The following is a 17818-nucleotide window of genomic DNA, read 5'->3' on the forward strand; positions in this document are numbered from 1 at the left end:
GCCGGGCCGGGCCGGGCCGCCACGGGGCCCGTCCGGGGCGCCCTCGCCTCTTCGCTGCCCGGTTTGTGCGGGCTCCGGAGAGCTGCCTGGGTGAACTGCGTTACTGAAGGCGCTGGGGCAGTGCTGCTCCGCACCTGGCTCCGTACTTGCGAGGTCATTTACAAAGATGATTTTTTTTTTTACATCCACGAGCGAAACTTGGGGTGGTAGGTAGCTGCCACTGGGCCTGCAGCATGAGAGCCCCGTGTGAAGGCAAGGCTCTTCTGGAGGCGTCGGAGGCCGTGCCTGCCCCCGCAGAGACTGCAAATTTTCCTTGTGCTTTGTTCAGTTTCTTGTGGGCCTTCTGAGTGGGTTGACTAACCTGCTGCTGGTGTGCAATATCTTGGTTCCAGAGAAGCTGGGTGTTGTCAGACTTGATCCTTAACCCACTCTGCTGCTTTCTCTAAGAGCTTTTTAAATGTTAGTTGTAATACACAGAAACATGCAGCTGGCTTACTGTTCATAATTTCTAYACAGTTTATTATTTTCCATCAATGCGATGAAAAGCACAGATATACCTGTATCTTCTTTAGAATAAATAACTTCCCACAAGCAGCTGTGCTGTTGTTGGGAAGAAAAAAGAATAAAGTAGTAAGAGGAAGCACTGAAAAAGAGAAAAACTTTGAAGAAAAGAAAGATTATGGTATTGTTCCTAATCATTGTATTCTTTGTTACAAATGTCCTGGGACATAGTGAAATTAAGCTGATTTGGGGGGAGGGCAGACATGTAGACAAGGCTTTAAACAACAACCTTGTTAGTTTAATGCAATTCTCTTTCTGGACAGAACTGATGATTTGAGAAACATCCTATGATATTTGTAAAAGATACTGTGTTTAGAATATGAACTGTGTTCAAGAGCATTATATTGATGGGTGTTGCATGAAGAATCCAAAAGGGAAGGAAAAACTATGAAGAGGGAGAGAGATGAAATAACACAGTAACAAAAGTATTTTGTTAGTTGTTTTTGTTAGTTTGGAATGCAGTGGTGAATGCAGTGGTGTCCTTCATTCCRCTACCACTTCAGTGCCTAGAATGGCCCTGGAAAGAAGTTTATTGGTCTGGGAAGAAGAGAAGCTAGTTAAATGGGTTTAAGTTATTCCATTTGTAAGAAAAAGGGACTATAATAGCCAGCAAATTCAGAGGGAAAAAAATGAAATTGAAACAAAGCTAAAAAGAATAAATAGACAAGGAAAGGAAGTTGCACAGAAAATAAAGGCAGTGGGAGAAAGTCATCACAGGGAGAAGTAACAAATACTTTGAGATTAAGTAGCCTTTTGTTGAATAGATTAATAAGAATTTAGAGTCCTATCCTCTTAAATGTACTGCATTTTAAACTTTTTCTGCAGAGTGCTTCCCTATAAGAATAGATAGGAGGTCTCGAGACATACTAAAAAACAATTCTTTTTTTCCGTTTGATTTAACAAACAAACTTGTGATACTTAATTACAGTGTAATAGTAATCTTGATTCTGAAATTTAATGAGGTTCCTCTTTGCTTCCTTTTGGGCTATTTTGTTGTTGTTAAGGATTCAAATGTAAAGGTTCACCTGTACAGATGTTTGGAGTACATAAGTGTAAATTAGTGATTTAGTTATTTTTGTCTTTTGGAGTGGCTTTTTCTGTAACTAAGAAAATAAAATGCCTTAAATTGAAAATAGTGTCTTTCAAAACTTAAATTAAAAAAATCTTATCTGAATTTGTGCTCTTAAACTCAGTATATTTCCTAAACTTCTTCATTCCTTAAGCTCGGATTTAAAACTGCTAGAATTTTTTATCCTGTATTGCTGTTTTAACTTTGTTTCTGCTGTCTTGTAGGAGAAATGTGAATTAAAACTGCTTAGAAAAAAAGATTTGTGTCAGGCTTTTKGGGTTTTTTTTTTTKTTTGTTTGTTTGTTTGTTAGGTTTTGGTGTCTCAGACCAGTGTTGGATTATCTAGAAGAATGAAATGGTTTAGAGTAGGGCTCATTATTGCATATCTTTAAAATCTTGAACAATCTTAATGATGTTTTATGTAAGCTTTAAAAGTCGCAGTAAAATGGCATTGATGAGTAAGATGCTATAAGCATAACCTTAGCGTGACTAAAATCCATAAAATATAATAAAGTTTAAGATCAGCCTTAACATTTACGTGAGTCTACTGCTTTTATTTTAGAGTCATTGCCTTTAGTTAGTGGATTTTTTTTTCTTTTTTTGTAAGAACAGTACAGCAAACTTGAGAATGTAGTACAAATGTAAATTGTTTGCTTCGTGGAAGTGTAACTGTAAATATATTCTTCTATTTTAAGTAGAGGATGTGATGTATAATTACTTACCAGAACTAGAGTTCATTTTTTTATCAGCAACAGTCAGTAACGTCAGTCATCTAACAGACTACTCATTGAACCCTTTTTTACATGGAAAGGTTGCTGTGATGTCACTTTTTGCAAAAGAATGCAGAAGTTAATTGTAGACTGGGCAAGTAAGTGGAGGAGGAAATGTTTTCTAAGCATACTAGTAATGATAAATTGCACTTGTTCTCTCAGTGATTCAGCAGAACATTTTTTCCTCAAAGCTTTCATTAAAAACATACGAGAAATACTACTTTGATCTGTCTCTCTCTATATTTTTTAGAAGGAATGCAATTTGAAATCACTTACTGTAGTTTGTTTCAGATAGTTGTCATTTGAGTATGTTTTAAAAGTAGCAAGAGAAGGCACATTTTCATATTTCATCTAATTTACAGTTTTCAGACGTTTGACATTAAAGTTATAGACATAAAATGCCTTGCACTGGTCCATTAACAAAAAATAGGAAACTTGAAATATGCAGGATTTGAGGACTTCATGATATTTATGTTAAGTTTGTGTAACTAATTTGCATCCAGAGGTCAGGTATTGCATATGACCTAGAAATAATATGATCCGTATTGAGTTTGTATCTTACGGGTTTCAGTATAGCTGTCAGCRTTTTTGTTAGTAGTTGTAGCAGAGGCCTGAGAACAGATAATCAGTAACTGATATCCTCTTGTCCTTCAGTTGTAGTCGCTGCCAAAAGCACAGGCTGGTTACAGCGCTGAGGTGACATTATAAGGTAGATGCTAAAAGTTAGCATGAGTTCAGCGTGCAGCTGGACAAATTCCTGGAGGAGAAGTCCATGCGGGATGTTAAATATTACAGAAGTTACCTCAGGATTTGGAAGGGCCTTGAGCTGCAGATTGTGGAGACTGAGAGGGTATTGTGGGGAAGTATCACTATATGCTTGCAATGATTTAGCCTTTTTCCTAAGCTTTTCTGAAGCCACCCTTAGGGAATGGATAAGGGCTGGATGAACCTTTGGTCTGACTCACTGCAGTCATTGTATTCGTTTTTCCAGCAGTAGTTAAAAATTAATATATGTGTCTATACGTCTGTCTAATTCTACACATTAAATAAGTACTTAATATTTTCTAATGTATAAAGCTAAAAAAATAGTGCACTTCTCTGTCAGTTAATAATCAACAATCCTGTTTAATGTTTTCATAAATGCTAGCTTTGTGACTGGGAAGCATCTGCTGATTGTAAATGAAACTGTGTAAGTTTCCTGCCTGAGGGAAAAACCTCTGTGTTGAGGCAAGTGGTAGAAATAATTTGACTACTACAGCAGAATTGTATTTGATTACACTGGTAGGTCTAACCAGTACAGTGATATGCACAGAGTTAAATCTAGGACAGAGCTGTGTTGAGATGGTCTTCTGTCCCTATGCTACTACTGCTTTTGCTGTACTATGTTGAAGGTGTATACTGCACACTGCTGTAGTGTCAAGGAATAGGACAGAATCTCTACAGTCTTTTGCTTTCATCTCCCTCTGTCAATAGCTACTGTACCTTGCATCATAACCTTACTGTGTTTTGCTGCATATTGTATAATTAGTGATATTAGGAGGATATTTGCGTGACTACTTGAGGCGTATAACTTAAGAAAGCTTAGCTTCTTACCGTGGTGGTCTTTACACTCAGTGTAGAGCGTTAAATGACTATATCGAAGATTTGGGGCATCTCTAGATAATGCAAGTAGATAGTACAAACATTTCTTCCCTCTTTTTCTCTATACTCTCCTTCTTCTAAAGACTTTATATCTTTGATTGAATCAGATATTTATTTTGTAAAAGCTTGTCTGTACCTTCGGATCAGTTTCACTAGTACTGGGACTAATGGAAGTGTTAGTACAAATAGAGGCTGTAGGTTGTCACTCTACTGTATACAAGCCAGTACGGCATGAACAGTGAGGATCTTGTCCCTAGTAGTGCTGTCACTGTTAGGAAATGTTAGTAAACATGCTCTAGTTCTGGAGCAGGAGCAAACATCATCCATTGAGGATCTCTGCAACCACAGACCTAGCTAGGAGTTTGGCTGCTGCAATGACAGGCATGAGATGAAGGTTAGTAAAAGAAAACCAGCCTATTTAAAGGAGGAGCTCTGCTAAAGAAACCCTGGGAGTCTCAGTGAACAGCTGTTCTTGCAGTCTGTCCTTGGAGGTCTATCCAGATCTGCGTGGATAAAGCCTTGAGCACCCTTGTCTGATAGCGCAGTTGACCTTACTTTGAGCAGGAGTTTGGGAATACAGGCCCTCCTGAAGTACCTTCTTGTCTTTATTAATCTATGAAGTGGTATTTTAGAACTTTCTCTTTTTTTTCCTTCCCTCCCCCCTCTTTTTTTTAATGATGGACTAATAAACAAATTATTCAGCTGGGGAAACAAAATATTTAAGGCACTGGCATTGTTATTAAAAAAGGCCTAGGACACTAGGGCAGTAGCATAGTTAATGTTGATTTTTGTATGGACTATTCTGTATTGCATGTGGATTTGCAAGTGCCCTTTGAAAAGAGAAGCTGATGGAAAGCATAAATGTAGGGGTGACAGGGAAAAAAGCGTAACTTTAAAGGTGGCTGAAAAGCAAAAGAATCAGTAAAAAGTTCTTAAAAGTGAACTTCTGAAATAAACAGAAGGAGGGGATATGAAAGCATTATTCTGCAAAAAAAAAAAAAAAAAAAAAAAAACACGTAACAGAACCAAAATTCTTTGCCTTTGTCAAACAGTGCTGATAATAGGCTTGGCTATAAGGAATGGGAAGAATCCTGGCTAAGTGCATTGGAGTGAAGCAGCCTGAGATGCCTTGAGTTTCATTATTGCTTTTTCTGCTACCCACATCCAGAAAATACTGTGTCAGAACAGAACTTGCAGGTATGCTGTCGGACAGCTGGGAACAAAATGGGGGAAAATATCAAGGTGTAGAAGTTGGTGAGTAGTTCTTTGTGCAGCAGAACTGATGTCAAGTTTCCTGTGGATTTGTCTTCAGCTTATAGGGTTTAATTTTGTTTTTGCCATGATTCAAGCATTTATAAAGATTACTTGTGCCATAAGATTGTAGTTGGCAATCATATGAGCTTATGCTACTCTTTTCTTCAGCTATGACACCAAATTTCTTGACTGTCTTGGGTTGCTTGTTTTAGTGAAACTTAATGGAAGTTAAAATTTATTTTATCTTTAAGACTTCTATTCCTTTAGCAGATTTAGTTGAAATGGTAATTGGGCTCAAAAGTTARGAGAAAAGGTGAGAAATAGCACCACAAATATGATAAAGAAGCTTACAAGCATACTGTACGAAATCCATGTGTATCCATGTCTGCTGGTAGATTAGTTTGCAATGGATGATGGTGCTGGCTCAAGAGGAGGAAGAATACTTTGTGGCTGTGGAAAACAGGTAAATATAGCTGCCTGGATTAAAATTTGCCTAGAACATCATGACTAATGCTTCTGTCCTTCGCCTTTCTTGGAACATTGATCCAAAATCAGGATTCTACAGTTACAAAGCATGACATATCTAGTAAGACTTCTATATAACATTTTTGAAAATTGATGTGAATGGAGTTGTAAGCATTTCTATAAGCATGGAAACTGCTAAAATGAGATTTTCAATTGAATTGTTGCCAATATTGAAGATCTTACAGCATTTCTGGAGACTTCCTGTTCCAGTACTGGAAACACCTTATTCTTACCTATCTCAAAATCAGAGGTTTTATGTGATGAAATTGTACTTTTTGTATGTAAATGGATTTTTATAATTATTTTTATTATAAAGTTAAGCGATGCAGTTACTGGTCTAAGTACAACTGCTTGGGTATTATGTAGAAGCTAGCCTGGCTGACTTGAACAAAATGAAAAAGCGCTAAAGAGCACTGGTTCAGAGTTCATGCTTAATTACAAATTCTGTCTTTCGATAAATTGTGGTTTTGTGGGGTTTTTTTGGGGGGGGGCAGATTGTTTAGAAATGAACTGAGGTGGATTCAGTTTTTCAGTTGATTTTTTTAGTCTCTTCAAGAAGAGAGTTTCTAATTTTACTAAGACGACTGGATTAAAGAAGCTACTAAGCTTTAGTGGAAAGATAAAAGAATAGAACTACAGCTGAAACACTAACCTTTCAGGACTATTTGTGTACACATTATTGAAAATCTTCTAATTTAAGCCTAATGGTATTTTAAAAAATGAGCATTTAGTCTTATGAAGGACTAAAAAACTCAGATTTTTATCCAAGGACTTACAAAGCTTATGTGTCTGTAAATAAACTTTAGAACAACGGGTATTTGTTTACATTTCTGCACAGATCTATCTGCAGCACTTAAAAAGAGTTTTTCCAATTTGAAATAGAAATTATAAATGAGAAAATACTGATTTTTCAAGCATTTTTGACTTTCAAATCAGTTGTTATTAACATGTAATCTMTTTTTAAAAGATCTATCTGATTACATGCTTATTGTTTAGATGGTTTATCTGGCTTTCAAAGTATCTCTAACAAACAGTTTGTGCTCTGTGTGGAGATTAAAAATCTAAAAGGAAAAAAAATCAAGCTGTTGGGTAGAGCAGTAAACCATATAATACCAATCGTGATTGATGTACAAGCTCTTAAACAATTGAAGGATCTGTTTTTTTTTTCCCAATGTATTTTAAGGTACCTGGAAATAATTATTTTTAATAGTTGTATAAAAGGGGTAAACCTTTGTAAACTGACTTGGTGCTTTCTCAAGAAATAAAATATTCAGTACATTAGTTGCTGAGTGTGTTTGAGTGAATTTAAAAAGCCCGTTGTTCTTTCAAAGCATTACTGGGATGATTTCCTTTGCATTTTTTCTTTATCTTCTCTTTTCAAGCCCTTTACCTGTAGTGATTACACCTGTGGAATCTCTTGTCAGTTAACATGTCATCAGACTTGCTTATCTGTCTTTTTTTTTTTTTTTTCCCCTGAATGCCTATAATAATTTTGTAGGTCTATAAGTGACTCTCATCTGGCTTGCTCATGACTTGTTGAAGTATCTGTTGAAGTGTTTTTCAATTTGTAGGAATCTGTGAATCCATCTGGCAGAGAAAGCTTTTGAACATCAAAGTTTTTTATTTCTTCCTAAGGAGTTTTCCTTGTGTGTCAAAGATCTTACTCTGAATTCCATTCTAGATGATTAGTACTTTCCATAGTATGCTGCTGCTGTCTTATTTCACTAAAGTTTTCCCTGTCATCCCATAAAACTGCTACTATCTCTGGTATGTTGGCAAGATTTGTTAGTTCCTTAGTTATCATTCGATGTTAGACAAATGCTATGAATCTGTTTTTAATTAATGTTAAAGTAACCACAGGGGGAGTTATTTTGAAAAAAAATACATTTGTTTTGAGGAAATTCTAGCTACTGTGTGTCAAGGCAATACTTCATAAGGAATACAGGAAATGGTCTGACATGTTRTCATTGCTTTGTGCTCGAGTTGTAGGGAGCTCGTGTGCTGATTTGTGATGGCTATAAAGTATTTTCTTGAGAATGAATTATCAAATAATATGAGCTCTATGCTTGTTTAGCACTAGAATAGATTATAAATAGAATTTTAAGTTAAGAGCCTTTTTTCATTTTGAAAAGAAAACTGTTGTGCAGCTCTGCTCAAGTGGAGAATAATGTTAATATGCACATGAGCAGATGATGAGATTACCTGTATTTGAGGTAGCAGGATTTATCACTAATAAAGACGTCCCTTGGTCACTAAGATAGGAAACTAATTTAGATTTTGGGAGTCTTTGTCCTAGTGGATGGGTGATATTTTGTATTGATTTTTTTTTCATGATGTTTCTTACCAAAAATCTATAAATTCCTCCTGAGTAAAAATTGCTTCATGGTTAGATTTCRTATATTTGCTAGAGGAGTACCTGTCTAAGTACTCTGCTTTTATGTAAGCCTCTGGAACACAAACTCTATTTTGGAATGAATTTACATCCCCACTTAGTGGCTTTGATCTGAAGGAGATTGCCAGACATCTTGCCATTTCTTTTTTTCTTGATGGTAGCAACGTTTAGCAAGCAAAAGACAGCATTTTATTCCTTTAAGGAGTAATGAGCATTACTCAATTAAAAAACATTACAAAACAATACACTGGTACCTAACTGATCAAATTAATTTTAGATGCTATAGATGTATGTATTCAAAATTGCTACTAGAGACGTATTTAGGAAAGTTCTGTTAATTGGAGCTAGCAAAAGAGGTATGGAGATTTGTGCCTTATTACATCTAATTGAATACATACAGAAATTGTCTAAAGCTACTAGATCTCATTGCAAGAGACAGTTACCTTTAGTCAAGACTAATTGAATCAGGTGGTTGACTACTTTACACTTGCTTTTATAGAAATCTTAAGGAGGTAATATCAGTAAATTACCACCAGAACAGTATAAACATAATTGACATTATAGAAAGTAGGAGTGCTTTTTTTTTTGGGGGGGGGGAGAAGAGGAGTAAGTGATTTGTTTTATCACTTCCAAATTTCTGTTATAACCCCGTCAGTTGTTTCTGTGCATTTAAAGAAGGGCAGGGAGGAGGAAGCAGCATTTGACAAGTGACAAGTTCTTTGAGTATTTCAAGAGGGAACTGTGCTTTTGAGGGTAAACAGATCGACAGCTGAAAAGGTAATTTTACTGTTGCTCACAGTGATGTGTGCAATAGCTGAGATGAGAACAATCTCAGCTCTTTCAGGGTTATTTTTAGGATTACAATTGTGATGACTTCTGGTTGTTGCAGGCTTCTCATGAATTCCTACTGTATGATTAGCAGTGATCCACATACCTCTTTTTTCCCCTTTCTGGGATTTGAATTGAAACAGATTGTTCTGAGTGTCCTCTTCTCTTTGTAAATGTTGTAAAAGTTTAAATTTTGCTAACTTTGAATTTAGATGGCTACAAATTTAAAAGTTCAAAATGCAGCTAAACTCTATATGTGAGAAGGTTAACTGATGTAATCCAGTTAACTTTTGAAAGAAGGCTTATCTTTATTTTAAACACATCTAGGAAGCATTTATTCTGACAACTTTATTGTATAAATTCACTGTTTAAAAAATGGCATGCAGGATAAAGCCTTGCTTAAACTTGCRGTTTTATCAGTGCTTTTAAACTGTTTGAAATCTGCAGTCTGATTATAGAATTTGGCAGAAATTTTTTTGTTGATCTGGCTTTATAACTGTCCTCTCTGAGGAAAGAACCTAATACAGCAGTCAAACTGAGTATGTGTTTGACAGTGTCTGCTTTTCAAAAATAAAAATCCAATTCAACTTTTCAGATAACAACAACTAATAATAACTTTCTACTTTGGCTATTAGAAGTCACTGGCCAGTACAAGCTAGCTATCAGAGCTCTGGGAAAAAATGCAGCACTGTCTTAGGAAAACTAAAATAAATAGGTAAGCAGTTATTGAGAGACTGGGATCCTTTAGACATTACAGGGATCTTTTAGGCATTACAAGTGAGGCATTACTGCAGCAGGTGTCTAGCTGTGCACCATGTTTCCAAGTGCTTAAAAAAAAAGTATGTTTATCTCAAGTCATGAGTTGGTGAAACAGTAGCTTGTTGTGAGTAGGAAATTGYTTGGCAAACATGCAGATCAAAGCTGTCAATTTTTGGCAGAAAAATAAACTTTCCTACTTTTTAGGGCACCAAGTTTGTTATAATTTGGTTCCTATTATAGTTACTTTGAAGGACATGTAACTTTGATTTTCCCCTCTGCTCCGAAAAATCACTTGCTCTTGTTGCTGTAATTATCAAGCAGCACCAGAACACACTTGAGACTATTCTGAACTATCTGGACAACGACTTCGAAGAAAAGTATCAGTGAATATAAACCTAGTTTAGTTTTTCTGAATAAAATTCAGAAAAAAAGTTCATACTGCTTCAAAATCCTTAGGCAACAGCAAAACTGTGAGAATTGCACTTACTTCATGCTACTACTTTTTAGAAAGCCAAGTAGGAATTATTTAAAGGACTTTAAAATTGGTAAGAATAGTGAGTTTTTGCATCTAAAAATTTGACATAGCAATTTTAACCAGCTATCAGTTAATGAGATTAAAGCCTAGTTAAATATCTGGGCAGTCTGAGCAGTTAGTGTAAAGTACATTAGGCTTCTCATTAGGATGTCATCTGTGGCTAGTAGGCTTAGACTGTCTGCAAAATATTCAGTACAGCTTAGGAGAAGATTTAGAGTGACTGTTTTGTTAACAGGTGAATATTAAATAATCTGTTGTCACTGAGGGTCAGCAATGTACAGCTGAAGGCTGGCCTTTTGCTCCTGCCATCAGCAGAGTATAGAACTGTTTGGCAATGAAGATTGAAGTAGATCTTATTTATGTCAGAAAATATATATAGGTTAAAGATACTATTTTATTTTGGTCTTTTGCAAGTGGGGAATATAAAAGTCTGTAAGTTAGCATACATATTTTTGCATGCCTCAGTAACAATATACTTTTCACTCCTGTTTTTTACCCATTAGCCCGTACCTATTTCACCAAGTCCCTGTCTGGATGTAACAGCTGACTCTTACTTAAGTTCTGTGAAATGGGAAACATGCTTGCTTTTTGTTTTATTTTTTTCTAATTTTTATTTATTTTAACTTTTTTTTTTTAAAAAAGAAAACTTGTCTGGTACAAAGCTAAATAAAAGAACAGATATGTGCTTATGCAGACAAGTTATGAAAATAAACTTTGCTGAGTTCTTCACAGTGTTTCTGGCCTCAGTAGCAGGAGAWTTAAGTATAGATGTCCTCTTAAACAGCAATTGGTGGAAGCAAGAAAGCAGATTGGAGGGAGTAGCCTTATAAATCTGCTTGCAAACTTAGAATCCTACATTAAAAAAAAAAAAATCACTGCTTTGAGTTTTTATTCCTCCAGACATGAAGGGATCTGAAAGTCAAGCTGAATGAAACAATTATAAATGGGAAAGTAAACCTAAAGATAGTTTTAAGTGCATACTGTGTTGAAATGAGTTGTCCTGAAGTGTTGTTTCTAAATGTTTCTTAATATAAGACTAAGCAATATTACTTGGGCTAGAACAGGAGGATATTGTTTCTGATAGCTTTAATTTCTTAAATCTACAGTCATGTGCAGGTTGGTGGTCAGAGCTTGAAACTGAGAGAGCTCTACAGCACAGAGCAGTTTGTGACTATCAGGATTTAATGGCTGGGCTCTCTTTATGTTGGAGTTYGTGTCAACACATATGAGACATGAATCTGGTCTGTACGTATCAGTCCTGCTATAGACCAGAGTTTGTGTTCGCTGTGCAAAGGATACCTGGAGAAGGCTRTGGTCTGACAGGTTTTAAAACACTGGTGCTGCCAACGACAACAAATGCCATGCCACTTCTCCCTGGTGGGGCAGACTTCTTGTGCTGGCTCTGTGTCTGTGCAGCTCTGCTGTAAATCAGGTCAGGGAGCTGACCYGTCTAGCCAAGTAACCAGCAAAAGTCTTGCTGATCAGTTCCCTGATCCGTTTCAGCACTCTGCTTGTGCACATAGGTAGTGGATAGCACAGGACTTCTTTGCAGTGGCAATAGTAGTGGCTTTAATGAATGCCAAACTCTGCAGCTTAATATAGTACAAGGAAATAGATACAGGATCTATTTTTTTTCATAGACTACATCTGTGTTGAAAACCATTATATGGTGGGATGGATAAATCCTAATAACCACCAAAGCTTCTCCTGAAGACTTTGTTCTCCAGGCTGTTTAGTTGTGTACTTTTGAGTTTTTTTTAGCTTCTAGTTTCAGTCTTTGTTAACCAGCAACTAGCTGAGAGAGAGGAAGGAAAGCAGAAATTTCATAAACATGGAATSTTTTCTCAGCATTGTGTTGTTTTTCAATACTTTATGTATATTGTCCCTAACATTTCTAAATAAACTTATTTAACATTTAAAGGTTTAGGTTTTGATAGAAAAATTAGTTTTTTAAGCACTCATCACTTAAGTGAAATTAAATTATTTTGATAACTCTTGCAATTTTTGAACTGGATCATATTACTGAGTTTAGGAATTCTTTCTTGTAAAACATGAGGAGTTTCTTTTTAAGCTCYAATGGACCTTTCCTAACTTACACCTGATTGTAAAAGAGGTTGATGTGAAAGACTTACAAGTAGCTCTTAATAAAAGAAATGATGAACAGCTGAGCTGGATGATAGTTTTATGGGACTTAGCATAAATAAAGTCAGGAAAGCWTTGTATTCTTGAGCTGCTTGTGGCATTTATTCTGTTATGCTTTCACTGCTCAGCACCAAAACATTGCTTATTCCTGTGAGGAGAGCACTGTTCTGCTTGGCCTACAAGCATCTTGTAGGCATTGCAAATGCAAACATCTTTTGTTCTACTTTTGCTACAGGTTACGTCTAAAACACAGTAAGAAAGAATGTTGTAAAAAYTGTCTGACTTGTCTGACCCCTTTTCATTAATAAGGAATGAAGAAAGCCTCTTTAAAAATGAGAAAGAGGGAGACAGATTGCTAACAGAAGGGAAACAAACAGACACAAGAAAACTCCAACCCTTTTTTCATCTTGTTGAGGTACCTGGAACTTCAGTGCTGGTTTAATCTTGCTTTAGAAAGGATTTGACTTGAATTTATGTTTTCAGACTTATTTGAAGTAGGTAGAGGATCTCTTACAAAGATGTCTTTCATTCACAATGTAAACCACTGAGTAAAGTCTGTGGGGCCAGTCCACAGATAATAAACTCCAGTACAGTGAGTTTGTTTAAAGTATGTCTCTGGTGTGATTTTTACAAAAGTAACTTCTGATGGATGTGAATAGAAAGACTAATATCTAAGACATCTAAATTGTTTGTTGCAGAGAACTTTCTTTTTCAGTTGCAGATTGTTTTGTGACTTAAACTCTTAATGACTTACATCTAAGAGAAGGCCTGTTCAGTGAAACTGCATTTTAATGAGGACTGCAGTTTGTTTGTCTAACCCTCCCATTATTCATGAATTTTACCTTGCTATTTGATATGCGTAGTAGCTGTTGCTGGAAAACTCTTTATCACCTGGAATCAACTCTAACCTGACTGTATTTAACAGCTGTAGAATAAAATGGAAATAGTATCGAAAAATAACATCGAGCCCAGAAGTTCTCGTGGTAATCTGTTTTAAGACTATTTTAATAAAGAGACATAGGTATTGTGGTGAACGTGGGAAATTGTCTAATAATACTGAGCACAAGATTGGAATTGGAGAAATGTAAGTTGTCATTTSATTTGTCATGACTGTAGCCAAAAGTGACCTTCCAAAGTTTCTTCCGTTGTATAATAGCGAATGACATTTTCTTTAAGGGTCTGTTAATGAATTACTTAATCAGCAGCTCTACTTAGATTATTTGTATTCTGCATGTGTCACAAATAGTATTTTATAAATGTTATTTCTCTAGTTAAAGTAAAAAAAGTACAATGATATCTTTTTTGCTTTTTCCCCGAAAAGCATGTTTGGTTTTTAATTTGTGATATATTGAAGTAAATTGGAAGACTTCTAGACTGCATGCTTTATCAATGCTATGTATTTGTGTAGCCTTCAGGACTAGGACTAAAGGAGGAAAAGCTGGGTAAGTGTGCAGAATCAGTCAAATCAAAAATGAATTATGTACCTGAATGCAGCTTTTCCAGATCTTAGTTTCCCTTTGTGCAAATAAACCCAAACTCTAAGCATTTATTTTACTTACTGGTAAGTACTGGTAAGAGAAATAAATGGGTCTTGCAGAATGCAGAAGTTCTGCTTAGTTTAATTGTAAGGCTTCCCTTAAGTTTGGTCCAAAAAAATCAGTCATTTTAAAGCTTTGTGCCCCAGTTCTGATGGACACATATGGCAATCCTGTCATTTGTTGGTATATGGCTTAGTATACTACTTATGATTTTACAGMGTTCTAATGCTTCATTTCCTTTTCAGATCTGCTGAATCCATTACAAAGGCAAGGGTGGACAAATCGTACAGCAGAAGTAGTGGTTCTTTAAATGGACATCTGCTCTTGCGGTATGGCCCAGATATCCAGTAGCAATGGATTTAAACAGCGTTCATCTCCTCCTTTGGCAACTGCGAGGTCAAAAGATGTGGACAAAGAGGAGGCGTTGCAGATGGAAGCAGAGGCRTTAGCTAAAATGCAGAAAGAAAGAGGTGTAGCTGGTAATAAACAAACTCTTCATTCTTTAAGCAGCACTAGTCAAAAAGCACAGACTCGTAACAAACAGGACCATGATCTCATGGTGTTTCCAGAGTCTGATGCCAAGAGAATGGAAGATAAACTAAGTACCATTGACATAGAGAAACTTACTCATGCTGAGCTAGAGAAACTGCTGCTGGATGATAGTTTTGAATGTAGTAAAGTACCTACATTACCAGTAACTCCCATTTTGAGCCCCTCTGTTTCTTCACAATTTTATSTTGGCCCTACTGGTCGGAGAGGACAGTGGACACCTGGGATACCAGCACCTGTGACTTGCACTTTACCTCCTATTTATCCTTCAGCTTCTTTTACAAAACAGACTGGTGTATTTCAGAATGGATTCCATCCAAGCATGTCCTCCTATCACTCTACAGAACCTATTTATCTTGGTCTTCCGAGACAGTCACAATACATTTCATACCCATTGGCAGCTACTACACCTTTCCATCCACGAGGAAGCCTACCCGTATATCCTCCAATAATTACACCAGAAATGGCAAAAGTATTTGACAAAATTGCAAGCACCTCAGAATTTCTGAAAAATGGGAAGTCAAGCACTGACTTAGAGATGACTGCTATTAAGTCTGCGGTTTCTAATCTACCAGCCTCAGAAAGCTGCAGAGACATTAGTAAATTTGATTGGCTAGATTTGGATCCCCTAAGTAAACCAAAAATGGACAGTGTGGAGACTTTGTATAAGGCAGAGGATGATGGTGAGATGACTTCTAGCATGACTGCAGAAGATCCATGGGATGCTGTGCTGTTGGAAGAAAAGTTGTTAGTAACTTGTCATCTGGAAAGAAAAGTTAATGGGAAGTCTTCTGGAGCAACAGTTACAAGGAGCCAATCCCTGAACATTCGAACAACTCAACTTGCAAAGTTACAGGGCCAAACAGCAGAGGTATGTAAATCAGTGTTGTAAATAACAGTATATAACAGTAAAGATTAGTCACAGTATTTAAAGACCCTTTCAGATCTGGATTTGTTTGCTGAATATTACTTGGTTTGGGCAGTATACAAACAATGTGGCAATTACTGGCATGTGTGTGTGTTAATGATAYTTGGAAAACTGAACACTACTACTGAAATAAATACCAAAGAGCACAAAGTACGTAGGTAATCTTTGTAAATTCATAGAGGAAATTGCTGTTACTCAACACMCTACAAAAAGAAAAGCAGGAAAAAAAATTTTTAGGATGAGGAAATATTTAAATTGTATAGATAAATAGTTAAATTAGTGAGCAAGTTGTATGATGCTACCAAATAAAAAGATGGTGAGATAGATATCAAGGAAAAGTTACATCTGAAGCAGCCTTTATCTTAGATTTCAGAAAGTAAGGTTTTTCTACAATGTATTTGAACTTGTCTGCTTAAAAAAAAAGGATTTAAAAAGTAGAAACAAGACTGGCATTTTCTCTAGCACTTACAGGCTTTCACAGGGCCACTGTAACTTTTTTGCATGTGTAAATCTTTCTATCTTTGCAGAAATATTGGACAGGTTGTAACTGAAACTTTTGAGTATACTTTCCTTGAAGGTGGCATTGATGAATGCTATCAGTCAGAAACCCTGTGCCTCTGTCCTCAAAGTGGGAAAACTGTCGTCTTTGTAGGAAGTTACCTGCCTCAGGCATGGGAAAGGGTGGAAGGGTGGTCTCTGCTCTAAGATCAAGATTGCTTTTGTAAAAATTTCAAGACAAAAATGCTGAAAGAACCTTTAGTTATGGCATACTTTTCCAGTAAGAGTCCAGTAAATGATTGTAAATTCTTAAAATGTTCCTATCTTAAAAGTTGTTTTTCTGATAAATTATCATAAAACAAGAAATAACCTTCTAAAAATTTAGTTTGCCACTTCACTAGAAAGTGAATGAATACTTGATGATTGTGTGTGTTTTTATGTAGAGACACTGTACAGACTGAAGGAGAAGTCATGGCAGGAAAAATCACATTTGCAGGAACCGTGGCCATGATTTGGGAGGAAGAGAGTGAAAGATTTGTTTGCCATAGAGACTTGGGATTGCAGCAGTTTTGAATGTTCTTAGGTATTGTTTTGCTAGGTTTTTTTCAACAGATTAGATACAAGCTATAAAACTAGCTGTTATAAGTGAAGGACATTTTTCAAATTGTTCTTTAATCCTTCGTGCCACCCTTTTTCTGGAAAAGGAGTATTTACTTGGCTTTAGTTTAACGTGCTGTTTAAATTTCCATTGAGGTGAAATTTCTGGCTGTTCATTTGGAGTATTTCCTGTTATTCTGGGCTAGTTGTCAGTATTCTGGCAAAAGCCTAGTAGAAGGCTAGTGGAGAAGGACCCCCCCCCCAAAAAAAAAAAAAAAAAAAGGAAAAGAAAAGAAAAAAAAGCCTTTACTTCTGTTTTTAAGGGAACTGATTTTTAAATCTACATGATGAATGTCATGTGTATAGCTTCAAGGTTGGTTCCCCCCGACCCCCATGGTTGAGCTTAGATATGTTAAGATCAGGTATCTCCTGTTTTCGTTGGAGATGTAGGTAAACTTTGTCTTTGGCAGTGTGCTTCTTCACTTTGTCGTTTATCTAGTGATGATTGTGTTAGCCTTCCTGTGTTGTCTGGTTTATTGTAATGTAACAATCAGCTGGAATATTTAGATTATGCTTCTGAGGTGTTGTCCATAGAAAGTAATATTTGACCGATTGTCATTGAATAAAATGTGCTCATTTATGAATTCCAGGGTTCTTTCAAGAATGCAGCATTTGAAAGGGTCCTTCCTATTCATTAGGTCCAATCCCTTGGAATTTGCAGATCACATGTTGTTCAGTTCATAAAATACTCAAGCTCTGCCTTAACAGTGTTTTCTGCTGTTTCAGAGACYAGCGTTTTTCTTGTCCAGTTCCAGACTCTGACTGTCTTCAGAATTAGTCATCTTATTTTCAGCAGCAATATATTCATAAGCAGTTCTTAGCAAATGGTGGTCTTGCCAGAATGGTACTTTATCTTAAATACCTACTGTTCCATCCTGCTGTTAATACTGGAGAGATGCTGACTTTCTGGCAGCCTTCATTGCAAGCTCTGTCTCCTTTATGAGAGCTCCTCTTTCCTGTCATCTCAGGAGGCACTCTCTGCTTACAGAGTGCTTTTTGAAGGTGACTTAAGAATTTCAGATCTCTGTATGAGAGCASTTTACCACAGTGTAAACTTTTGTCTTGGTGTACCTGTAGAATCTAATTTAACTGGACTTCTGGTAGTTCACTGACCTTTTTCTGTTTGATGAGGTTAATTGTATTTGCAGATCACTTCTATTTTTGGAGGATTT

General features: G+C 36.3%; 1 protein-coding gene across 3 annotated transcripts in view; it reads left to right on the forward strand.

Moving 5' to 3' along the window:
• The window catches only part of PIK3C2A (phosphatidylinositol-4-phosphate 3-kinase catalytic subunit type 2 alpha), a 75448-nt gene that overhangs the window by 16674 nt on the left and 40956 nt on the right, over nucleotides 1–17818 (forward strand). For 2 of the 3 annotated variants that reach the window (XM_085317138.1, XM_085317140.1), the window contains exons 1-2: nucleotides 12713–12891; nucleotides 14260–15434. In XM_085317138.1, coding sequence (XP_085173264.1) covers nucleotides 14325–15434 — 1110 coding nt within the window. In that variant the 5' untranslated portion in view covers nucleotides 12713–12891; nucleotides 14260–14324. Of the gene's footprint in view, nucleotides 1–12712; nucleotides 12892–14259; nucleotides 15435–17818 lie in introns of those variants that run through there. The other variant, XM_085317139.1, reaches the window with a different exon arrangement.

Source organism: Rhea americana, unplaced genomic scaffold (assembly GCF_003343005.1).
Source record: "Rhea americana isolate MKP2758 unplaced genomic scaffold, rheAme1 scaffold_49, whole genome shotgun sequence".
NCBI lineage: Eukaryota > Metazoa > Chordata > Aves > Rheiformes > Rheidae > Rhea > Rhea americana.